This window comes from Haemorhous mexicanus, chromosome 3 (assembly GCF_027477595.1).
Source record: "Haemorhous mexicanus isolate bHaeMex1 chromosome 3, bHaeMex1.pri, whole genome shotgun sequence".
NCBI classification, from domain to species: Eukaryota; Metazoa; Chordata; class Aves; order Passeriformes; family Fringillidae; genus Haemorhous; species Haemorhous mexicanus.
Genome location: NC_082343.1, coordinates 93,428,947 through 93,455,678, shown reverse-complemented (window position 1 = coordinate 93,455,678; position 26,732 = coordinate 93,428,947). Strand labels below are relative to the sequence as shown.

The window sequence follows — 26,732 nt, the reverse complement described above, 5'->3', positions numbered from 1 at the left end:
TGAAATTCCTAGCACTGTGTATTACTATCTTCCTAGTACTTCCTCCAAAGGCTATGACAGGCAGGATGAGATTGAGTTCACTTATGTTGAATAAGGAGTGTACACATAAATGTTGAATAAACCCAGTGACAATACCTTGACTTTCTGATACTGCTGGTTCAGATTATCATCTATGCTTTTCACTAGTCCATCCACACGAGTTTCAATGTCTTGCTGCATTTCCAGCAGATTCCCATTGACATCATCCTCCTCTCCTTCCAAAACTTTCACATCTCCTTCTTCAAAGTGTGTGCCATTCTGTTCTATCACTTGCTTAAATTTCCGGCCATGCTCCGCTTCTTTATCCACATTTGATAACCAATCCAAAAGGTTTTCTATTGTATTTTTACTTTCTTCCAGCTGTTCTATGGCTGCAACCTACATTGAAATTTAACAGTTTCAATTTAGAAATCTTCTTTAAAGATCACAAAATATCAAATAAATATACAAATAAACCATGTAAAATACATTAACATCAAAGAAATTTTTTGATTAATATAGAGGTTGCTGTTTATTCTGTAAGAGAATAAATCAAGAGTTTATTAGTTACCCAAATGAAATATGATATTAACCTCTCCACAGTTTATCAATATGTATTGGGTTTGCTTGGCCAGGTTTTGGAATCGGGGGGGCTGCAGGGGTGGCTTCTCTGATAAGCTGCCAGAAGCTTCCTTCATGTCCAACAGACCCAAAGCCAACCAGCTCCAGCATGGACCCACCACTTGCTAAGGCCAAGCCTGTCAGCAATGGTGGTAAAAACTCTGGATCACACAGCAAAAGGGTAAAAAAAAAAATGCATGAAAAACAGCAGCCTGAAGAGAGGGGTGAGAATATGTGAGAGGAACATCTCTGCAGACCCCAAGGTCAGTGCAGAAGGAGGGACAGAAGGTGCTTCAGGTGCCAGAGTTGAGATTCCTCTGCAGCCCCTGGTGCAGCCCATATTGAGGCAGCTGTGCCCCTGCAGCCCATGGAGGGCCACAGGGGTGTAAAGATCCACCTGCAACCCTGGGAAGACCCCACTCCAGAGCACATGGATGACCAAAGGAAGCTGTGACACTGTGAGAAGCCCACACTCAAGCAGGTTTGTGGCACAGCTTGTGACCCCATGGGGTCATTCCACATACTGGAACAGTGTGCCTGAAGGACTGCATCCCATGGAAGGGACCCTGCTGGAGCCCATGGGAAGGACTCATGTTGGAGAAGTTCATAAAGGACTGTCTCCTGTGTGAGGGACCCCACACTGGAGCATGGCAAGAGTGCAAGGAGTCCTCCCCTTGAGGAGGAGGGAGTGGCAGAGACAATATGTGATGAACTGACAACAACCCACTTTCCCCATCCCCCTGGCACCAGTGGTGGGAATGAGGGAGAGAATTCCAGAGCTGAGCTCAGGAACAAGGGAGAGCTGGAAGGAAGGTATCTTTAAGATTTTATTTTTATTTCTCTTTATCCTATTCTGATTTGATCGGTAATAATTTCCCCAAGTCAAGCCTGTTCTGCTTGTGACAGTAGTTGTGAGTGATGTCTCCCTGCCCTTATCTCAACCCACAAGACTTTCACTAAATTTTCTCTCCCCTGTCCAGCTGAGGAAGGAAGTGATGGAATGGCTTTTTGGCATCCAGACAAGGTCAACCCACCACACAACAGTAAGTTGCACGATTAATACCATAAGACATGAAAAAGGTTTGATTAAAGGTATGAAACAGTTGCCTAAAAACCTTTTCTGTTTCCTGCTTAATTGCTGTTGTCATAGCTTTATCCAGTTCTTTTTTGGACTCTTCTGCCTTCTGGCTAAGGAGCAAACACTTTGTCTTAGCTTCATTTAGTTTCTGTTCCAGAATAGTCTTGTCTTCTTGTGACAACTTTTCTCCATTCTCTTTCAAGAAGGCTTCAGTATTTTTCACAATCTCTGCCAGTGTCTGGGCACTTGTTCTCATGTCTTTTTGGATCTCCTTTTGATAAAAAAGAAAGCAAACAGGAGTAAGTAAATTATTCATGAGATCTTTCCAATTAACTCCATTGGAACTATCTCTTTTCTAGGTGTAAGAGAGACTGGTCCTTCCTAGCTGCACATGATACATTAATAAATTGCAGACAATTATTAAAATCAAAGGCAAACATCTGACAATGTTGTTGCAGCTCAATCTAACTTTTTTTGTAAATTGCAAATCTGTTTGCTTACAGTCCTATTCAGACTGAGCTTACTTTTTTCCCTTTGTCCAACAGTTTAAATATTGTGTTTCCACATATGCAGAACATCTATTTATCTTTTTAGAAATCAAGACTTAACTACTTAACTACTGCTACACTGCAGTTAGTAAAGTGTGTCTCCTGATGAATTCTGATCCATTACTATCCTGACAGAAAGCTGCTGAAAATAAGCTGTCTGAATAGAAGTCAGAAAATTGTAATCATCTTTCCTGGGCAGAAGTTTTCCCAGATTTCTTGGGCTTTTTCAGGCCAGAGATGGCATACAATTCTTTTTTTTCTATTGTCATCAATCATAATATTTCAGTCTCTCAAGAATGTTTACTTCCATTGAATTTCATAGAGGACAGATCTTTAGTTTTAATTTACCCAAAGCAGTTTTCTTGGTCTGCCTCCCAAATATGAGAGGAGCTGTAATTGTAATGATTACACTGTTGAATACATTCCCCCAGTTACTGAAACAACGACATTTTTCACCTTCTTGTGCAGTGTAACAATCTTGGAGATGCAAGACAGAACATTTGATCCTCATTCTAGACCACCGATTTTGCAGCAATTTTAGAATACAGCAGCTAAAATTGTAGCTCATTTTAACACTTCAGCAAGTACATTAAAAATATTCTCCTAGGGACCCTGATTCAAGAAAAGCTTCTCCTGTGATCAAGATCTCTGTGTTCCCTTTCAAACAGCACACTGAGGATGAAAGTTCTGACTTGATATAAAAAAGACTGCCTTTAACCCCCATTCCCTCCTAAGGCACTTTTTGACTGGCAATTCCATGAAATCAGTCAGAAAATAACAACTAGTCTTCTAGGCAGTCACAAACAGCTGATGGAAAAAAAAAAAAAGAGGTTTTATCAATTCTTGACTCCCCAGGAGTACCCCATTTGGGCCATAAATCTTTAAGACAGGTAAGAGATATTAAAAGCTACCCCAGGGGTGTCTGACTATAAGAACAACTTGGAAAAACTAGATGTATCACTTCAAAGATGGGTAAAGCAAGGCAAGATGAATAAGAGCTCCAATACTGTAGAGCTCCAACTCTTCTTTTACAGAGTTGGAGCTCTACAGTATAGTAAACTAGCATTAGGAGGAGGAAGAAGAAGAAGATCCTTCAGTCCTTTAACTATCATAAACTCAATTTCTATCAGGACAGAGTAAAAGCTTAGAGATGACTGGATACAGCTGAAGAGCAAGGAAAGCAAACAAGTTCAAAGGGGTTTGCTACATGAGGACACCAAAGAGATTGCAAGAAACACTAATAACAACCAGAATTCAGAACAAAGCCATGGAAAGCCTCAGGCAAGAGAAAACATTGCAGCAAAATTTTTCAAAGTACTGTGAACAGGAATAAACACTTCCTGAAGCCAATTAAAAAGCTGGCTAAATTATTTTAGCATAATAAACGTGTGATTTTATCACATTCAACAGGAACAATTTTAAGCTAATATAACCTGCTTCAAGAGTGCTTCTTGAAATGTGTAGCACATACTCTCTATTCTAGTGTCTTCTCATTTGGAGTTTCTCTTCTCCCACTGGCACATACTGGAGTGTATTCACAAGCAGCAGTTTAAATGCATGCCACTAAAGCCTTTACTTTTGGTAGGTCAAACAAATCTATTTTATTCTCCTCTCACATGACAGGCCTTGTTACTCAACAAAAGAGTTGAGTCACTCTCCTCTGCACTCAGCCTTCTTTAACTTCTCTGACTAGAACTGTGCATACCTCCTGTTTGGTCTGGTATTGTTCCAGCTCAGCCTTGCTGTCTCCAATAACAAGGGACTGTCGCTGTCCGATGAGTCGATTTTCAGTCTGTGTAAGCAAATCACAGATTTCCTGCAGTCTCTCCTTGCATTCCTGCTGCCGTTCAGCCACATCCTATTGTAGAGCCAAGTACAATTGAACAGTAAGACAAAAAATCCTCACTTCAGGAACCAACACTCTAACAGATATTAGAAATCTTTGAACACCAATTTTGCAAAGCAATTATTTTTAAAGTATGCTGTAAACATGATAGCAGTGGTACAAAGAGCAAGATGAACATACAGAAGTTATGGATAAACCTCAAATATGTTTTAAGTAAAAGAGACCATGTTTGATGGAATTGCCCAATAGAAGTCTGGCCATGCACATATGTGAAGGATGAAATCTCCAAACAGCAGGAGTGAAAATCCAGTCTCTTAACCACTTGAAACCTGTGATAAACACTATTAATTCTGAAAAAAAGGACATCAAAACAGAGGTTAGTTGTGAATGTGAGTTAGCTCTTTTTGGTATGCATAACATGTTACCTGAATAGAAACTGTGAACTTTTTAAGCAGTAGAGAAGAACAAAACATGCAAGCTCATTATTGTTACAAACTCCTAGAAAACTTATCTGTGCCTTTCCTATACTCAATTTTATGCTTCTTTCACAAAATATAGTAGAAAGAAATGTTCTTGGAATGGCAAAATAATACAAAGCCTTCAGAATATTAAAGCAGTTTTATTTACACATAAACCAGGGGCTGAGGTGGTGATTCTGAGTCCTAGCAGTGCAGCTATGAGAGAAGAGAAGGTGCTGTTAAGCTGCAGCATTTTATCAGCCTCTTTTGACTCTACAAAGGCTGCTTACACTTGCTGAAGAAGTAACTGGCCCAACTTGACTCACAGTTTTCCCAGTGCCCACACCTAGAACTACAAGTATCTTGGCTGATTTACTCATATGTTTGTCTCTCTAACCCATCTCAGTCAAAACAATCCATGCTACACTGATTTTAACAAATCTGGTTCTTGGACCATGAAGATCTAGAGAAAATATCACATAAGCAGATGACCTGGCAAACTAAAGGGAAAGAAAATCTTCCGCAAGACCAGAGTGTTATGGAATGGTGCAATAGCAAATTCAGTGATCAATATAGCTCAGATCAATTACTGGGAGAGCTGCTGAAGAAACAACACTTGTGAGAAAATTCAAGTAAATTTCTCTCGTTGCTAGAAAGAGCAGACCTGTGTCTGTTCTTAATTTAATATGCTGTTTCTGTGAGTATAACAAAGAAAGACAAAAATGATAATTCACCAAATTTCATCAATATCATTTTTGCAGAACTACAAATGTATCTGTAGCAAAAAGGGAAAAGATAGAAATACAGTCAATATTGCATGCTGGTATAAAAATTCCTCATCCACAGACAGAAACATTCAGCACACATTTACACAGAAAGGCAAACCTTCTGATCACCCAGCTCTTGCACTGCCTGTAACTGAGTCTCTAAACTTTCCACTTGAGAAGTTATTGCTTCCTGTGCTTCCTGAAAAGATTTCTGGGTGGTATTTAAGAGCCTCAGCAGCTGTTTGCTCTGATTAGGAGAAAGATCTTCAGCATGTTCAGAAATGAAGAACTGAACATCAAACGCAGTGGACTCCAGTTGCATTTTTTTACTGCTGAGCTCTGCAGCACTGCTCTGTAAATGAAGTGAAGGGAATTATTAGCAACAAAGAAAAACTGAGTACAAATAAACCACAAGTATGCCTACCATCTCTTCTTAACTCTTATGCCGAAATGCATTTGGTAGAAAATTTAGCCATGGAAAATCAAAACTCAGACTCATACTGTCACATTCAGGTATGACATTAGAACTTGTGCATGGTCTGCCTCAGGACAGCTTGTGTCCAAGGAATAAAATACGTGATCTTGTACATCTCTATTTCTTTAGTCTCTCATGGATATTTGAGAACTGACTGACCTTCAACTCTAAAAGATTAATGGCAGGTTGATGTAACATTTCTAGGTTACATCTGGTCTGAAGATACAGAAATTTTAAAATATATACTTGAAATCATTCCTATTCTTAACTCCACAGAAAGAATGTCACCATTCCTAGCAATGTGGCAAATTCTACCAACACCTACATACTGTGGAGCCCCTATGGCCATACAATTTCTCTGGAACTCTATTTAAGCACATTAAAACAACTAAAATAATTTTTATTATTCATACATAGAGGAGTATATGAACTTTACTAAAAATTTGATCTGCTTTGTTTGCCATTACTCATTTTATGGAGTGTGTAATGAACTTTTTATCTTTTCCCATCTTGTGTTCTCACATATAATTGATTTGGAAGACAATTAAACTTCAGTAAAATTCTGGATCCAACGCATAAAAATCCAATTTTAATCACTGAAATACTGGTACTATATATTAGATTTCTAAAAGGCTCAGATTTATTGCAACGAATGTAAGTAGAACCAATAGCTTTCTCAGTAATCCTAACTCTATGAAACTTTATTCGCAAGTGAAAAAACAAATCAACAAGATTTTATTTCTGGATTTTCTAATAGTTGTCTTCTTAAGTAATTACTTCTAGTCCTCTCTTTAGGCCACAGAGGTTATTGAGAAGGAAAAAAAAAACCTAGCTAATTATTAAAATTAAGGAGCAATATTGACTCATCAACACCTGCCATAAAAAGCACTTACTTTAAATAGCTGTAAACTTTTCTTCATCTCTTCTATATCATTAGTATTCACTGTGAAGTCATTCATGATTTTATTGTTCTCTGTGATCCAGTCTGAAAATCTCTGCAGTTGGCTTAAAAGCTGCTGGTGTAATCCTGCAAGCTTAGACTAGAAAGGGAAGTTGTATATTATTTATGCTCCTGTAGTATACTCACATTTTCTAAATTGAATCATACATGTATCTTTATAGTAAGATAAAATAAAGAAAATCCAAATTCCTTTATTTTAGCTCAATCATCTTGAAGAAAATCAAGGTAAAAACTTACACTGCTAAAAACATACCATTTCCAAGTCAACAGCGCAGACTATTTGTTTTGCTCGCTTTGAAGATCTATCACAGACCTCCAAAAATGCTTCCTGCAAAGAGTCATAGCTTATCTTTAGATCTTTAAGTTTCTCCTCTGGAATATCCCTGTTACAAGACTTTAAGAATTCTTCTGCCAGCTTCATGTCCTTTTTTAGGATAATTGCAAAGGCAGCCAGTCCTGATTCAAATGACTACAAAGAGAATATATAAAAAATACTTTAAGTTACTAGGAAAAATGTTTAAATCTGAATTGCTTTAATTACGTTTTGAATCTCCCTTTTTAAACCTAAGGGTTATTTCTAGCACCCATCACTGAAGTACAAGCATAAAGAACACTTTACTTACCTCTAGCTGTTCCAGTTCAGCTTTTAGTATTTCCAGGCTGTTACTAATAGGCTGATGTTTATCTAGGTGGTTTTTCATATCTTGAAGAACGGCCAAATGTTCTTGCATTTTCTCTGTTAACTTTAAACATTGCTGTACTCCATCAAACTGAAAATTAGTTTTAAAAATAAGAAAAGATTTTCCAAACTGACTTGAAAATAAGCAATAAAAGTCCTTGGGTTTATTATTATTTATTTTAAATTTACAATCTAATTTTTTAATCATTTTTCCAGATCAATAGTTCTCTCCAGCACTCGGAAAGATCCACGCAATTCCACTAACACAGGGCACAGAGCACATATTCTTGTTACTTACCATGCTAGTGGGGGTGTCTCCCATGACTGCTTCTTCTGTTTTCAAAATAGGCTCAGTAAAGCCTTTGGACAGGCTTTCTGTCTTCCCATGCTCCTGATCACTTTTCCAAGTAGAGGTTGTGTTATCTGCCAATGTTTTCTCTTCATCAATTTCTGAACCAAGCTCTGATTGTTCTGTTGAGGAAAGAGAATAAAGCCCATCTCCTTTGCCTTTACCCTCATGCTCTGTGGTGGTACCAGCAACCTGTGAGCTCCTAAGCAAACCATTTATCAGCTCCTCTAACTTCCTTGTACTTTCATCTCCAAGTGAGAGTTGAAAAATTTCCAGAAGTTCAGTGGTAGCAAGCTTGGAAACAGGAGCTTTCATGTCTGTTTCACTCTTCCTTTCATCTGAATCAGCAGTCTTTTGCTTGCAGGATTCATGCTTCAGAATATCATGAAGAAGATCAGGACCTCTGCAATCAGGCCAAAGCAGTGAAGGAGCATCACTGTCCTTGGGCTCTGTACACAGTGTGGGGACCATTAAAGCAGTTCTAACAGCATTGCTTATTTGCTTCAGATTTGACCCACTAGACATTTCACTCTCAAGCTGAGTCCTTCTAACCATTTTAAGTAAATTTTGCATTAAAGTTCTGGTATCAGAGTAACTTAGGGGTTCACCTTCCTGCTTGCAGTAAACATGTCCCATTTTTAATTTCCTTTGTAACATATTGTGTAAGTCTTCCCTTAGTGTGTCAGACACATCTGCTGATTGTGAAATACCTTCCTTTACTTGAAAGTCTTTGAAGTGTCCCATTTCTTTTTGCAATGACTCCACGGACATTTGTTTTTTGAAACCATTTCCAGGGGAGGAAGTGTCACTGACCATGACATTTTCTCCCTTTGTGTTTTTCGGCATCTCATGTTTGTTCTGGGCACCATAATTCAACTTAGTCCCCATGCTACTCAGAATTGCAGAAGAAACATCAGTGTTATGGGTATGTCTCCCAGTAGGTTGCACTTCATTTCCATCCCCTAATTCTTTGGCATCCTCAATACTTCCTAAAGCATCTGTTTTTTTGGGGGAAATTTCACTATCATTGCTGCTTTTGTTTTCTGGAATGTCTTTCAGAACATTGTCAGTATTTTGACAGTTAAGCCTCCCTGTTTCTTTATTTATGCTAATCTCCTTTGGTGTCGCTGTATCAGGTGGGGGAAAAGAGTAAGTGTTACATTCACTTGAAAGCACTTCTTCCGGATTTAGCAGAAAATCCTTTTCATTTGGTATACCTTTTTCCCCTCTTTCCATGTCCTCAAAACAGAATTCACTGAGTTCTGAATGGCCACCTTCTTTTATGCATGTTCTATGTTGTTTTAAAGGAGAAGAAATGTTACCACCTCTCTTAAATTCATCTGATCTTGCCCCTTGAATGTCAAGACAACCTTGAGCAACATTTACTTTTTCTTTACTTGCAGCAGGAGTTTCTCTAGCAGCTTTAATTACTGTTGCATCAAATATTTCCCCAAGGTTTTCCATCTGAATGGGACTATTACTTAGCCCCATGACATCACATTCCTCCATAATATTTACTCTATTTTTATTTTCTGTATGAATTTCTATTTGACCATGCTTCCAACTGGTGACTGGATGTATTGGGTCCCTAAGTGAACTATTATCACTCACATAAGGCGTATCTGTAAGGAATTTATTGTCCATTTGAGATGAATTTTCTATTAGTTGTTCCATATAATTTAATACTTTTTCCTCTGCAACTAGTGCCTCTGCCTCTCTCTGTCCATTATTTGAATCTAACATTGGCATGGTATTATTGTCTTTAGTCATGATATCAGTAAAGCATTCTGAGAGAAGCAAATTTGTCCAGGTATTTTGGTCATCATCAGTATCTTGCTGTAGGTAGGCTGTCACACTGATGTCAGATTTCACAGTAGCATCAAGAAGCTGAGAATCTGGAACCCTAAACTGTGTTTCATTATTCTCCTCACTCTTTCTCGACACCCATTTAGTGTCAAAGGTATTTTCAGACAGAATAGGCTCAGCAGTATCTTGTGGCATGTGTTCACTTTTGACACAAGTCCCATATTCATCTTCTGTTTCCTGCTGTCTGGCATCTTCACTGGTACATGAAAGACCAACACATCTTTCTTCAGAAATATTTGACATTGATTCACATATTACTGGGGATAGTTTTCCATTCTCATAATTAGACTGGAATTGCAAAGTATATCCTGTCTTGTGGCCTACAGAATAGCAGCAGTCATCAATATTCTGATTGCTTTCATTGCCCCTTTCTACATCTTCTACAGACATTAACAGCTGGTCTCCTTTACTTATACATTGATGATGTGAATAAAAAACGTCCATTTCATCTTCACTGTCAGAATCAGTATCAGTGTCATCATAACTATCATAATCCTCCTCATAATCTTCCCCCTCCCCTGTACCTTCATATTCCTCCTCACATGGATCACCTTCTGCTTTTATTTCAACTTCCTCATTCCTGTCTTGAACATCTGCTTCATACATATTCCGTAAATAGCTCATGCCTCCTTCCTTTGTTCCTTTGCTCTCAACAGTAACTGGCAACTCTTGCTCCTTCTCTCCAAAACTCCCCATTCTTTCCCTTTCCTCAGGAATTTTTTCCATAGTTTTGGCATTTGCAGAAGCTATAGTTATGCTCTCAGGTTGCCCTTTCACATTTGTATGAACATTCTCTCCAGCATTAGCTGAAAGTTCTTGAAAAAAGCTGGTCTCTTCTCTTAGGGTTATTCGACCACCTCTCTCCTCCAGAAAACCTAATGGAACTGATCTTCCAGCCAATTCTGGCTCTGGTGTATCATCATCCCCCAACTGCAAGGTGTCAAACCCTTCATCACCTTGAGAAGTGTCAGAGGAATCATCATCATCAATTTGTGGAGTATCATAGACATCGCTGTCATCATCATCACCCGGAGGTGTTTCATAGGCATCATCCTCATCACCATCACCATCATCCAACTGGGAACTGTCCTCCTCAGAGGCTACCTCACCACATTCATGCTGCAAGCAGTTACTCTCAAGCTGTGGGATGCCATCACCCCCCTCTATTGATGAGTCAGAACTACTGTCACACGGCAGTAACCTGTGGAATATAAGCTCACTTTCTTCTTCTGTCAGCCTTTGTGCTGTGCTGTTATTGTCCCCCAGAGGTGGTCCATCATGTATGACAGTACCACCATGCAATGAAAGCCTATGGTGCATGTCTATGCTGTCTTCCAGACACAGTTTATTCTGAAAATCAGCACAATCCTCCTGGGATGGCCTTCCATGGATATAAAGACAGTCCTGTAGAGATGGACCTGCATATTCCTGAAGAAGTTGTCCATCATATCTATTGTCTTCAAACTTTGGTGTGACACCACATTGACTAACCAATTCTTCTGGAAGTCTATATTCAGTGTCTGCAGTGATGGATGAATCAAGACTTCTCTGAAAATTATCTTTCTTGCTGTTATCCAGTACCATTCTGCTACAGTCAACCTGAAATATGGGAGGCCCATACTCCGTGCACCTTTCCAGCTCCCTCCATGTTTCCTTATCTGACAAATCATTCACACTGCTCAAGGAATTTTGTAATGTTTTATCATTCATGTTTTCATTATCCAGACTGTCTCCCACAAAAATCTCTTCTTTTGCTGTTTGTGATAAAAGTCTTGTATTTGGAAGATATCCTTCAATGTTTACTGAATTTATCTGCTGATTGTTATGTTTGCAGAGTTCTGTCCACTCAGAAACCTCAAAAAAACCTCTGAGTTCATTTCTCTTCATGGAATTTTGAGTGCAGCTTACTACATTTCTGAGTTCTGCAGGGGAAGTTAACTGCATCTCCCATGTACATTCTGATTGCTCAGTACCAAGAGGATTGCAAACATCTGGCCTGCACTCTCGGGCATCTTCTTGTGAAGATACGTAATTCCCAAAGCCATCAAAGTCATTACAATTCCTGTTATTACAAGAATTCTCAACACCTGAAAGATCACCCTGAACACTGTCTCCTGACTTTAGGTCAATTCCTTTTGAACTTACATGTTTTTTACTAAACTCCATTTCTGATACGCCAGTATTGTACCCAGCACTATCACCTTCCAGCAACATACTGATGACTTCTTGCAGTTGTCCATCATATAACAAAAGTCTCTGTCCAGTGTTTGCATCCATATAACTATTTACCATCAGGTAAGACATGAATAGTTTCTTAGCTTCATCTAGATTATGACATACGGGATCTTCTGTGCCAGAAACTTCATGTTCCCCCTCACAGCCATGAAATACAGATGGCAGAAATTCATAAGTTGATAACCATTTTGCAGCATTTTTACAAAGGGACTTTAATTCTTCTACATTGGGCATTTTATCTGGTAAAGTCACATTGGTCAAAACAGATACAGTATTACTGTCTATAATCCCTGATTCTGCAGCCTTGTCAAGACTGATTATTTCACAAGTTTCTGGAATGTAAAGTGCAGCTATTTTCTTTCTATCAGTCAGTATTTTGAATGCTAGCTCATTTGTAATCATATCTTGGTGCAAAGAAGTTGATACAGGGAATATTTCGCCAGTGTGAGGCCAAATTAGTCCCACAAAGCCTCTCTGAGCTTCTAATACCAGCAGAGCACTGGTAGATGATATTAAGTTGCATTGCACAGCTTCATCAACAGTCAAGCGTTGTCCTGAATTTTGACAAAGGATTCCACCAGTCTGAACCTGACGTGTGAGGATCCCACAAGCAGTGTCCTGATCTATCATCCCTTGTCTCATGGCCTCTTCCACAGTCATTCGTTTCCCTGAGTCAGGGTCAATGATACCTCCCGACATTACCTGAGCACCCAGCAGCCTGAACATTGTTTCCCTGTCAATGAGCCCTTCATGGGCTGCCCTCAAAATAGTTACCTTCCTTCCACATTTGAGCACAATTCTCCCTTTTTCTTGTGGTTTCACAGGTAGGAGTCTTAACCCTGTTGCTTCATGTATTATGCTTCTATGAACCATCTGTTCAAGGGAAATTTTCTCAGCACAGTTGGGGTCTATGAGATCTTTACACGTATCTTGTCTTTCCAGGAGTTTGGAATATAATGTTGGAGAAATGAGATTTCTCTGGAAAGTATTCTGCAAAGACAGCTTTTCTCCAGTAGATGGCAAAATCAAATACCCACTTGAAAGCTGATTCTCAAGAATTTTAACAGCCAGAGGTTCCGAAATCAGACCTTGTTCTAAAGCTGAAACAACTGGAATATTTGCTAATGGTGATTCTGACAGAAGCTTCTTTGCATTACTTAATTCTTGCAGCTGCAACAGAATCTGCTCATCAATTAAGGCATGGACTTTAGCTTCTTCCAAATCATAACACACTCCTAATTCTGGAGAAATTATTCCAGAAAGAATCAGCTGACTCTCAAGCAATCTAATTCCAGTGTCATAGTCAAGAAAACCTCTTAAAATAGACTGAAAGACTGAAAGGACTTCTCCAGTTGTTTGGTCAATGACACCAGCAATGACTTTATTCATCTAAAAGGGAATATAAAAGAAAAGCTATCATCATTTTTGGACTGTATGTTTAAAATATTCTTTTGATTTTGAATGCATGATAAGCATAAAAACATGTACTTACCAGGCCTGGAGGAATGTTGTGAATGTTAGCAGCTCAAATGCACAAGTGATCTATGTCAGTCATTCAACAGCACACGATGTGATAAAAGATTTAAAACCAACATGCATCTGTGAATTGAAAACCTATGCTTTGCACACATAAATAGGGTTAGTGAAAGACAATAGAAGAAATGATTGCAGAGAGTGCAAATAGAACATATACCTGAAAGGCAGATTTTCATGCTATAAATGTCTGTGAAAGGTTAGAATATTTGGAAACAGTATGTGATTCAACACAACCATGCTATTCATGTTTACAGCATACAGCATTTCGGTATATACACTCAACAATATGGAATCAGATACTCCAGCACCAAATATTGCATTTAGTTCACATGGAAAGCATGAAGTCAGTTTGGCAACATTATTTGAACTCATTACACAGACTCTACCTCTAAATGTATATGAGAATACTCACTCCATATTTAAGACTAATATCCATTAACAAATGTATTCATAGTGTCTCAGAGAAAATTGTATTATGTCCTCCCATTTTCATACCCAGAAAAAAATTTAAGAAAATCTGAAAGTAGATCACTTCTAGGATATTTCTGAGTGATATATGGGAGAGATTAACATGTTATTTTATGGTGTCATTTTTGCAGCAGAAACACAGACTTATCTAGCAGTCAAAGGATGGCTTTAAAGAGAAGAGTTAAGAGATGAATGATTTGCTTATCTTTCTTCATGCAAGGCACACATTATTAAGACTCTTCAAAAGAAGTTTGATGAATAGAATGCTCATGTGCACAGGTAAGGTCACATACAGTATTTCATAGCAAATACACAACACCTTCACTCAATTAAATATCTAGTTCCTTCCACACACTGTTAATTGCAGCTTCTTCTTTTGCTGATCATATGTGGTTTGAAAACCATGCAAGAAATCTCAACAGAATCTGAAATCCAAGTTTGAATCTTGTTACCTTTTCTTCCATCTTTTCATCACCCAGATTTGCTTCCTGCAGCTGCTTTAAAGCTTCATTGGATAACAAGCTGTAGCTTTCCTGGAGAGACCTAACTTGCTTTTCCATTTCATGTCTCTCTTCATCTGTCATTCTGTTAGGAAAAAAAAAAAAATGGAAGGAGGAGCTCTCTGGGTAATTTGTAAGTTGTTGGGAGTGATCTGCCTACTTTTACTTAAAAATAGGGAGCAGAAATTAGTACAAGTAGTCTGGAAAAAATACAGCCTAATTACAAAGATGTTCAAGAAAGCTACAATCTGATTGCAGTTATTCAGGAAAAGAAGCATTTAACCTTTGCAAGGGCCTTTGTCTACTGATTACCAGTTAAGACAGGTAACATAACCATCAAGGAGTCATGAGATATCTCAGCAAATTAGTAACTTAAACTGTCTATTTTCAGACACAGATGAAACAATCTTGTGATAAGTAGTTCAAGTACGCACTTACTACAAATTCATTAATTATTTTGATTTCAAATAACATTTTAAATATCTAATACTTTTAAGATGACCAGAGGTATACAAACCAAGTAAAATTCTTGAAAACAACAAAACTGCATCAAGCTTCAACAAATGAGAAGACAAAAATCTCCCAAACTGTACGTGACATGCAATTAGATCTAAAAGGATATGATTTCTTTTTAAGCAAACAGTATGTATTTATTCAATTAATTTGCATTATTTGAAAAATAAAAAACGGCATACTTGTCACTGTGCTTAGCTAAAAATGACTGAGTAGTCTGCAGAGCTTCAGCTATTTGTTCTTTCTTGGTTGACACTTCATGAAGGGAAATCTGAAAAATAAACAACCTGTGTTCAAGACTTAATAATGTACATAAATAAACAAAACAAACAAACAAAACCTGATTTGCATCTGGGACTACTCTAAATAATAAAAGAGCTTGATTTTTAAAAAAATACTGGCTATCAGTAGAGCAATATCATTTATTGGAATTGCATAATTTACATATGAATAAGACATTGTAATATGTCTTTTGATTAAGCAAGCTGGTTTTAGAAAAATATTGGGCAAAACATATAGAATATTTCAAAATGTTATTTGATGGAAAATTAACCAATCATTTAAAGTCACTTATTTTAGTTGGCACTGTTTATAGCAGCTTTATAAAGGTTGTGTACAATAGTCATGTTCAAGAAGTTGCTCACCAAAATGAGAGATAAATTTTTTTTAAAACATATCAGAAGACCAGAAGCCTTTATGAAATTCAATAACAGAGATAAATGCAATATGAGAACCTGGGAAAAAATGAATTATTAATTAATATTCTCCACATTATCAGTTCTGTGCCCTCCCCACTAAAGGACTTGATCTGGTAGTGGAACTTGTGGAAATTTCATCTTCTAACTTTCCTGAGAATCGCCCTGCAGTCTCTTCAAAGAAAAGCACTCATAAAGGCAAATTATCAAAAGGGAGTTCTGCAAGCTGGAGATGTTTTTAACATAGGTGCTAGGTCGTGAGCAAGGTGCTTGGGCCCTTCTTGTCCTGGGTCTGGACACAACCAATCTGTCCTTGTCTGCACCGTACCAAAGGACCCAAAATCACCACCAGCAAGCCACAATCTCATCACTTGTACTGCTTGCACAGGAACCAAGAGAACCACTGGATACACTGTGCAAGAAGATGAGGTGAGCTGGCTGAAGCAGCAGGTGGGGCTCACAAAATCCACTTTACTCAGGAAACCAGTGTCACTGTGACTGCTGTATGCACCCTGTCACTACTGGGATCAGCTTTTCTTCCCTCCCAGTACCTGGCTACACTCCACAGCAACCCCTCCCTCTGTGTGAAATGTATTTCAGCTGACATTAGCTATGAAATCACCAGTTTCTACACGTTTCTACACAACTTATGAAGGTGTCTTTCTACACAACTTACACTGCTATTCAGTGGAGACACAAACCCAGGTGCCTCTGAAAGGTGCTGCTACCTCACCAAGCCATTTCACAAGGGAAGCAAAGACACTCAGCAAACAGCCATCTCCCACAGGAAGCCAAGACAGCCAACTCACAGTTCACTCACTGGAGGTTCAGGCTGGGCAGAGGAGATGATGCCCACAGTTGCTGTGGTAAGCTGAGATGTCCTTACTAAGGACTTGAGAGCTGGCCCAGCACTGATAAAGTATAGTCATTAACAAGGGCAGAAGAGGACCAGCATTGAATGCTTATGCAAATCCTGACTTTAACTACAAGCAATTTACCAATCAATTTGTTCATAAGCTTACTTCCTCCTGTAGATATAGGGACAAACTCAGAGCTAGCACTGGTCCTCTCTGAACAAGCTACATGCTGGAACAGTATATCAGGACTGCCAACCTTCCCAACAGCAAGCTGGACTTATGCATGTGCTGGTCCAGTGGCTCTGGCACCAGAAAGCATCACCAAAATACAAACATAGGAACGGGATGCCAAGAGGGCCAAAATCATGTTTGCATGATGACACATCCAGCAGTGTACTGAGGGATGTGGACTAGACACTGCTCTGTCCCTCTGCTCCTCACTGTGCAGCTAAGTCTTCACCTACTGAAACTTTTTAGGTGTAACTAAGCTATTTCATGGGGCAAGGCCAGCAGAGAAGGTCCTAGAAATGACATAAAACTTCATAGATGGAAATTTATGGTCTGAGTTACAACTGCACCCAGTGACAATGTCCTGTTGAATACAAAGGCATCAAGATGGGCCATTCCAACAGCATCTGGACTAGGGTGATAACAGAGAGGCCTCAGTCAAGATCTGCTGTACTTCCTAGGACAGCAGTTTTGATTATCTTTTAAGAAGACCCTCAGATCAACTTTTCAAAAGCAAATAAATACAAACCAGCTCTCTGGCCCCTCCTACCAACTTTCTCCTTCCTGGTGTCCAAAATGCCATCCTGACAGGATGCACTCTCCCTCTACAAAGGCTGACACAGTGTGTGCAGGGTCCAGTTTCTCTAATCTGATATTATGCAGTATCAGAATGTGTCATACACAAGGTCTGGAAAAAGCAGTGGGAGTTTCTTCCTGAGCAACATGCTTGTGTCCCTAAACATTGACATTTATTTACCCAACTCTCTACTCACAACCCAATGTGAAATTATGTCCTGAGGAAAATGTGGATGGTGATTTGTAGGGATAAAAAATGTATTTATGGATTATTTTGGCCTTTTAATCTATGCAAAAACCCAAAAAGAGGAAGTGGTGCTTTATTCAAAAGACATCTGTGTACCTGCTGCTTAGGTAAATCTGTCTTTTCAGCTTTTTCTCCTTCTTCTTTGCTGAGTGTCTTGCTGAGGTTTGACACCCATTTCAGTAAATCCCCAGCTTTCTCAACATGTTCCTTCTTTTCCTCTTCCATTGATTTCTGATGAGTGCCATGAATTGTAAAGAAACATGTAAATGTAAATTGTTGAAATATGTAACATTAATATGTCTGTAGAAACACAATTCTATCCCAATGCCATTATCATCACCACATAAACATAAAATTATTTCTCTTTTATTTACCACCACATGCATTACTATGACACTTTGATGTAGGAACAAAAATGGCACATAATTATAAACAATAACAAAAGAATACCTCAAGTGATTTTTAATTATGATAAATGTAATTATTCATACACACATACAATCATTATGAAATTATTGATAGCAAGAAAAAGCATAGCTTCCCAGCCATTACTCAGCAGATAAAATCTCAAAAGCATTTGCATATAAAGTATCTTTGAATTGCTGCCTTTGCATTACCCTCAGGTAAGGATATGTACAACCAGTATAGCATAACAGTATTTTGCATATTATGCACATGGATTACCAAATTACAATTAGGAAGAATACATTGCTTTTATGTCTACAGAAAAAATAAAAAATAAAAGTAAAATACTGAGACATTTAATCTTTTTCTGCGCAGGAAAACATTCTCCTTTTCATATAAGTACAATCTGTTAAGTGGACACTTATCAATACTGAGAAAACATGCTCAAGCCCTTCCATGTACCATAAGTAAAAATGAAAACATTCTATTTCAATAGATTTTTTTTAAAATTTGATATGCAATTGTAATTCATTTGCCTATTAAAGCAGAAGACAATTCTAAGAAAAAAAATAACACGAAACTAGAGAAAAACTCAGGACAAGAAATTCAGCTTTCTGGTGTAAGCAGCTCCTTAAAATTAATGAAATATCAGTGTGGAAAAAAATACTGAGGCATGTGTGCTTACTGCACTGCAGATTTAACTATTATATATTTTATTGCCACTTTTGTAAAACAAATGGTATCTCCTGACTGCTTTGTAATTTTAATTTAAGTAACAGGTCACATGGAATACTACACTGTGTTCACTCGCAAAATGGTCAATCTCTCTCAACCTTATTGCAGGAATATGATTCTTGTCTCACCTAAATCTACCCACTTTGAACTAATATTAACTTCATCAACTTCAGTATAATTTCTCATTTACGCTACCTACATGTAAAGTAATGACAGACACGGCCTTCAGGTAAAGACTGAACACATAGATTGCATTTTGAAATTATGAATCTGCCTATCTATAAATTTCAGTTTTACAATAAGTAATATCTAATTCCAGTTTCAGTGGTTTATGCTAATTAGTTGTTCATAACAATTAATCTTACAGCAACTAATTAATGCTAGAAAACACCACTTATCATTTTCCATAAAGGCCATCACAGATTTTTTCCTTAATTTTAACAGGTTTTAAAGCAGAGCCCAAAATAAGTATTAGTATCTTTTGTCCTCTATGAATTATAGTAAAGACTGGAAATTCCTGTTTTCATGGGCTGAGCTGCTTCTAACAACCGCAGCCCAGTGTGGCAATCAAAAACAGCTCTATCTAGAGCTTCTTTGTAGGTTATCTTCTTCTTAGTTTTGGGGCATGTTAAAACTTTAATGTGCAATCTTTCATCCTTCATCTTTGTAGCTGTGATAGCATCAATAATACCATTCTTAATTGCATCTTCCATTGTTAATCTGGAATGAGACTTTGGATCTATCAAGCCGCCAGTCAAGTACTGATACTCCAGGCAGCGCATGCCCATTTCTTTGTCTATGGCACTTAAATGCACGGCTTCAACAGCTGACATAACAGTGTTCCTCACAGGATGAATGATCCCAGTAAAGATCAGCTCACACTGCTGGATTTGCTTGGCACAGCCATCATCAATTAACTCCCTCTGCAAAGCCTCTGAAACACTGTACTTTTTCCCTGTAAATGGATCAATTACACCTCCTGTACTAACCTGAGCTTCAAGACATCGGAGGGCAGTAACTCTGTCTACCAAATTTTTGCGTGAGGCTTTCAAGACTGGAATTCTTTCATTGGTTTCAGAAAGCCAGAACCCTGCAATAGGACTGTTTAAATCTTTATTTGGCTGTGAACTGCTAACTAAAATATCACCAAACTCATTAACTGTGATGAGGCCCTCCTTATATTTGTTGACTAATGCTCTGTCAATTCTACCCTGATTTAAGGTCTCCTCAATATTAAACTGTACACCTGTTTTAAGATCTGTAAGCAAAAGAAAAGAATTTCCATCAGAGTCAAAACACGTAGATTCCTTCCAATCAAATTCCTGTTTCGAAAGCTCAAGATATGTAGCTTTATCAATATAATTTTTTTGATAAGCCTCATATGAAGTCATTTCACTTCCTGTGTCAACATTTACTACAGAAGTTTTATGACTTTTCTCTGCTGATGGGCTGCTTATTTTCCTTTCCCCAACTGGAAGCAAAAAGCATTTACTGCTTACACTGAACAAACACATTTTCAGCAAATCACAGTAGTACATAGCTTTCCTGTTATTTGGATTGTGAAAACATTTTGCATTACTTGAAGGCTCATGCAAGAATTTTAAAATTGTGTTATTAAGCAAGCCAAGCTGCACAGCAGCTTCTGGAGGTACACGAACACTTCTTACAGGATCAATAACCCCCCCACATGCAATTTGAGCCTCAAGGATATTTTTACCTTTTTGTCTTTCTAAAAGTTGAGCTTCCACAGCTTGAAATACAGACAGCACTTTGCCAGAATAACAATAACCCAGAACAGCTTTCTCTGCCTCAAGCAGTCTATTCTTGAATTCACTATCTGCAAGCCCTCTAACAACTGAATCATCAACAGAGAATTTCTCACCTGTTGTGGGATCAATAATGAAACCAGTAGCTGCTTGGGCCTCTAAAAATGCTAAGGCCAGTGCTTTTCCCATGATTTTTCTCTTTGCTGCCAAAGCAAAAGAGAGTATCTCTTTGCTGGATTCAACGTAAAGCCCAGCTATAGCTGTAGGTTTAGTTAAAAATTTTTCAAGACTTTTCTGAACCTCATCAACAGTTTTCTGCCCTGAAATGAGCTGCTCAACAGTGAGCCTGTCTAAAAGTTTAACTTCAGTCAACTGCCTGGCAGTTACATCACGTCGGAGACCGTGAAATTTAATAGCATCATATTCCTCTGTAAAATATTCCAGCTGAGTAGCATCATCAACAGTTCTCAAAACCTCTTCTCCTAAGAAAGAGCTTATCTTTGCAAAGTCTTCTTTTCTAAACCCTTCTGAAGTTTTGTATCCCTGAAACATTCTCTCTTCATTACCAAAAGGCTTGTCATTTTCTTGGTTTAATGCTGTGACTTCAACATGCATGTCATAATGCTTGTTCTTCACTATCTGTAAATAGGAAGTTTTTGACACAGTGAGAAATACAACTGCAGACCATGCTGTACATATAATTCACTCCTAAATCCACCACCAGAGAAACCAAAGGAAGAACTCGAATGCAAGTCAGAAAGGAGAACTGCTATGAGGACTGACGAGCAGAGATATATAAATACAATGAGTTTTGAAGTGCATTTGCCATTTCAAATATTTACTCAATAACAGAAATATGACTAGACTAAAATCAGTAACTGTTGTTTGTAACTATATGAGCTTACTGCTGTTAATCGAAACTTACTTTGACAAATAAAGATACAACAGTGTATGTGAATTCCTATTTTCAATACAGATTTTTAAAATAATCTTTCATAGACATTAACAAACCTGGTAGTAAGGTCTAATATAAAGCTTTTTGTGTTAAGTAAGACAGAAGGGGTTCCCTTCACCAAGATAGGAACATAAGAATTACTAAACAGAATAGTAATAAAGCATAAACAAAACCAACCAACCAAATGGACTAGTAAAAGGCACCGTTAGGAAGGCAAACCCTCACAAAATGTAGTGTGTACCTCCAAGGGATGCAGTTTTACCACTCCCAATTCATGTTTTGTGTCTTCTCCATGTCTAATGGTTTGTCTGGAACTGTGTAGGTTCCTGTTTCTCAGTGTGTCCCTTTCAGATGTTCCAGAGATTTGGCTTGCATTGTCAAAAGTTATCTGGAACTGTGTACTCGTCTGCGAAACAAACTCCGTAAAAGACTGGGAACTTGAATCTTCTAATGATTGGTTTATGCTTGACATCTGAAACTGCACCTCTCTTGGTATTGTGTCATCAGCACTCACATACAATGTATTTTCTTCTATTTGATCAGATTTAAAACCTGATCTTTCCTGTTTCTGCCTTAACAAAGGTGAGGTACGTGGAGGAAGCTGTTCAAACTCTTTAGCTGCAGTCTCACTCAGGTAATTGAAATCATTCCCTCTTCTCTCACAGCTCAATTTAAATCCAGAATCTTGGAGCTTATTATTTTGCTGAACTTCATTCTGAAATGAAAGAAACCTACGTTCACTTTCCCTGACCTGCAGATCCATCTTCTGTTTCAAGCTCTCAACCATGCGCTTCTGCACTTCCAATTCTTCCTCGAGTTTCCTGCACTTCTGATGATAGTCCATCTCAGCCTGCTTCCCTTGCTGTAGTTGTTCATGACATTTTTTGAGCCTTTCTTGCAGATCTTCCATTTGCCTCTTGTACAACATGATGTTTTCCTCAGCCATATGCTTTTCTTGCTGAAGAGCAACACATTCTAGTTTTATACCAGATATGTCCTTTTCTGTGATGCTATGGGATTCCAGTAATTTTTCAACTTTTTTCCTAAATTCCTCTGCAGAGTGTTTAAACTTAATGGATTCTTCCTGAAATAGAATCATCTTCTTGCGTGCCATCTGTTCATCCAGAGTCTTCTGATGGAGTTCGTCCTGCAATTTCTTTAATTTGCTACTAAGTTCTTGTATATGAGCTTGTTGTAGTGCCATCTTCTGCTCACTCATTCTCTTTTCCACAGTTAGAGCATTCATCTGAGCATTTAAATTTTTAACCTCCCGGTCAATGCTAAGGGCGGAAGCATTTTGTTTATCACATTTTTGTTTATAGTCACTAGCTAAGTCTTTTGTTTTTGCAAGATCAGCTTCTAGGCTTTTGATTTTACATATGAATTCTTGCTCAATTATTGTTTGTTTGTGCAATTGTTCATTTGTTGTACGCAATTGTTCTTTGAAACCATCTGCTAGGGCTTTCAAAGCATCATTTTTCCTCTGAATATTTTCTTTTTCCAAATTCATCTTCTCTGATTCAGATTGAATTTGCTTCATCAGTAGTTTTGTTTCGGTGTTCCATTTATTAAGGTCTTCTATCTGTTTTTTCAATGTTTCTGACACCTGATTGCTTTTGGTTAATTCATTCTTCAGCATCTGAATCTCATGCTGGTTTTCTTTCTCTACTTTTGTTTTTTGAAGCAACTGTTCTTTAATTTTCTTATATTGGTCTTGAAGATTATTTGCTTCTCCTTTACATGACTGTGTTCTGTGTTCAGCTGCCAGTTTCTCTTTTTGAAGGGAACTGATTTGTGAATTTAAATGTTTGATAGTTATTTCAGTTTTTGTATGTGATCTGGTTAATTCCTCTATTTCCCTTTTTAGCTGTGTCTTTTCTTGCTGAACAGACTTCAGGTCCTCCTGATAGTTCATCTTAAGTTTTTTAAGTTCCATATTTTCTTGCATCACCTCTTCGGCTTTACCTGTAGCTCTCTGTAGCTGCCTGTCCAGTTCTTTCAATTGTTGCAAATATCCCTGCTCTACTTGGTCTTTTTCCTCCAACTTAATTTTTAGGCATTTCAGTTCACTGTTGACTTGATCTAGTTTTTCTTTTAATAAACGAGACTTTTCTTCTGTTGATGATTTTTGAAGTTCAGTTTCATTCAGTTCATATTTCAGGTCTTTAATAGTTTTATCAGCTTTTTTCTTAGCAAGAGTCAATTCATCTATCTTTTGTTTAAGCTCTTCTACTTTTTTGGCTTCTAGTTTCCTCTGGAAACTCGTAATTTCAGAATCAATCCTACACTGGCTGCCTTGCCCAGCTGTGAAAGTTGGCAGGGAAGTTTCTCTAGTTACAGAGTATGTGCCTTCCACCTTCCTTCTGGATTCAGTTGTTTCTCTTTCTTGCAGTTTTATTTCTGATAGGTTCCCTTTAAAGTCAAGATCTTGCTCCATTTGCTTGATGAGCTTCATTAGCTTCTCTTCTCCATCTGTTTTTTTCTTCAGCTCCTGCATCAAGGTTTTTTTTTGTTTCTCTAAATCATGAAGATTAGTATCTTTTCTTCTTAGAAGGTCTTCAAGGTTTCTTCTGGCAAAGGTGCTTTCTTCTATTTGATTTCGAAAAGCACGGAGGTTTTCTTCCAGTATACTTCTTTGAGTCTCTGCCTGAAAAATGAACTGCTTTACACACTCCAACTCCTGCTCTGCATCTGCTTTCTCCCTCTCAATGCTTTCTAGATCTATACGACACTGCTTGGCCTCTTGCTCAGCCTTGGTCTTCTGGAGACAGATCTCCTCCATCTCCTTTTGCTGCTTCTTCCGCTCTTTTTCTGCAGCTTCTCTCACTTTAGGGAGCTCCTGTTCCACTTGGTTTTTTTGTTTCTTCATATTCTCCAACATCTCCTCAAGTGTTTTTACCTTTCCCATGAGTTTTTTATTCTCATCAGTTGTGCTATTTTGCTGTGCCATTAGATCTGAATATGCCTGACGTGCAGATGCTTCCTTATTCTTTAAAATCTGTAAAAGAAGAAGATAAGTTGGAATGCACTTTTTGTGATGCAGCATATAGGACGTATTAGGCTCTTAGAAAAGCAGAAGGGAAAATACTTACTCATGCATACATGGTATGTCCAGAAAGCAGGATGAGCAGTTCCCACCACCATCACCTTCTCTTGAAGGCTTCAGGAAGTTACATTAGCCAAATATGAAACCCTTGGCAAAGACATCCACAAAGCGAAGAAATCCTGAAGCCTCTCACTTCAGTCAGACGCCTCTTAGCAGAAAGCAACACCAAACAGCTTGCTTTGTCTTTCTCTCCAAACAAATAGGTAGAGCAAACAATGACCCGAACACAGTGCGCAAGAATTCCCAAGGAGAAAGTGGCCTACCATTTCTCAATTAGTTCAGCAGCAGCTGGAACAAGGATTTAAGCTTGAAAGCACAAATGACACAAGAAAAGTTTGGAAATCCCCTCCAAGAAAAGAAGCAGTATCTTAGAGCCAAGATGCAGCACCTCCAGAAAGAGCAGTATCTAAACCCCCACACATCTGTGCTCCATGGTGTGCTCCCCAGTCCCTGTGCCCCCACTGGCCCAGCTGGGGGACTAGCAAGAGCACAGCTGCTCTGCAGTGCAGACACAGAAGTGAAAACATGGTTATTGGGAAAATCCTAATGAAAACCAGTTGGCTGGTAGTCTCCACATATTGGCAGATCCAGAGCAAATCTTTTAAGCAAGAAGTGTAATGACCAGTGATAATATGGTTGAAACTATACATACCTTGTCTTCATTAGCACTGTTGTGGTGCTAAGTTACCAAATGTGAGATAACATGAAGTAAGAACACAACTATATTCCTATGATCATACAAACAGGGCATGAAGGGTAACGACAGCAATGTTTTCAAACAAACAAACTGTTGGGTTACTTAAAATTTACCAGATTTACTTGGCTTTTCTATGATATCTGAGACCTTTCTTAAAAGGCTAATGCAAAGGCAGCTTCTCCAGTTCCTCTCCATATTTCCCTGTATTATAATTTTGAACAACCCCCAATAGAAACAAAGTATATAAATTGATTTATCAGGTCTTTTATACTCACATAAACACAAAATCTAATGTATTATCCTTCAGAAACAAGACCTAAAAATATGAGTACAGTAACAAACTGCAACATCTTAGATTTCATTTTTTTAGTCAACATGCTGAGCATCAGTTGGGTGGAGAAAAGGATGGCAAATATTACCATAAAATAAACAAACAGATTAATTTCTAAGAACTTAAAAATCTTAACCATCTCAAAATGTACAGTAATTGATACATGATTAGCAAATTCATTGTTTAAATTATGCTCAATCAATCTTAAATTACTTGACCTTGACATATTTTGTGATTCAAATGTTGATTTGCATTGATTTAGAATCATTCTTAGACTAACTCTTTCATTTGCATTGCATAAAAACTCTGGTACCTTAACAACAGTTGGGGTCCTTTTCTCTTCATTATCTTTCTCTCTCCTTTTTTGCTTTTCTTTAGTTTCAAATGAGGCTTTTATGCCTACTTTTGCACCAAATGTTTTCTGGAGTTCAGTGGTTTTTCCAGGGACCCTTGTGGTATTACCCTCATCTCTGCTGTCTACTTCTGAAACTAGCAATGAATGTTTACATTTCTGACCCGGTTCTTCTCCACTCTGCCTCTTCCCACTCCTATTTATGCTGTCCAAACCATAAGTGTTACCCTGTGGTATTTTCTTCACACTTACTTCTTCATAGTGACTTAAAAGCTTTTTTGCTAGTTCTTGTTCTGATAATGGAAAATAATCCTCTTCTCCAGAAAAAAATCCTGAGAGACTTAAATTTGCATTTAAATCACCAATATTTCCTAACAATTCTGTACCTAAATATAGATCATTCTGCAGTGGTGATACTTGACAATCTAATGGATAGGATTCAGAGACTTTTGCTGCACAGTGACTCTCTGAAATATTTCCTGAAGAAAGAGCCAAAATTTCTTGCTCTTTAGTCTTGGCTTTATTTGAATTTAAATTTGTTTTTTCTAAGATTTCATTTTCTGCTAGGAAGTAATCTCTATCCAGAGATGCTTTCTGCAGTTTGTCAATATTCCTTTCAACACTACAATAAACACCTGGATTGCTCATAGATTGAAAATTTAACTTTGTTTTCTCACTTCCATTGTGCACTGCCAGCTCTCTGAAAGAGGACACAACTTTCTCTAAAGATGTTGCATCTGTTGCACGTGAAAGAGAATCACCTTTTTCACCACACACTTGAAACTCTCTGTCTTCAGATTTTAAAGTATTAAGGCTTTTGCTTTCTGTAAAGCAATGCTCTTTACACTGACATTGAAAATGAGT

The 26,732-nt window shown here is 38.0% G+C and overlaps 1 protein-coding gene across 17 annotated transcripts in view; it reads right to left on the bottom strand.

The window, feature by feature from the left end:
• Nucleotides 1-26,732, bottom strand: part of DST (dystonin) — a 288,896-nt gene that overhangs the window by 96,869 nt on the left and 165,295 nt on the right. For 6 of the 17 annotated variants that reach the window (XM_059842696.1, XM_059842697.1, XM_059842698.1 and 3 more), the window contains 6 exons: nt 17,618-17,752; nt 15,101-15,189; nt 14,358-14,490; nt 3,971-4,123; nt 1,755-1,988; nt 136-417 (listed from right to left, as the gene is read on the bottom strand). In XM_059842696.1, coding sequence (XP_059698679.1) covers nt 136-417; nt 1,755-1,988; nt 3,971-4,123; nt 14,358-14,490; nt 15,101-15,189; nt 17,618-17,752 — 1,026 coding nt within the window. Of the gene's footprint in view, nt 1-135; nt 418-1,754; nt 1,989-3,970; nt 4,124-5,454; nt 5,689-6,704; nt 6,852-7,025; nt 7,242-7,395; nt 7,543-7,749; nt 13,291-14,357; nt 14,491-15,100; nt 15,190-17,617; nt 17,753-17,871; nt 21,067-21,623; nt 24,381-25,829 lie in introns of those variants that run through there. The other 11 variants (XM_059842688.1, XM_059842689.1, XM_059842690.1 and 8 more) reach the window with 4 other exon arrangements.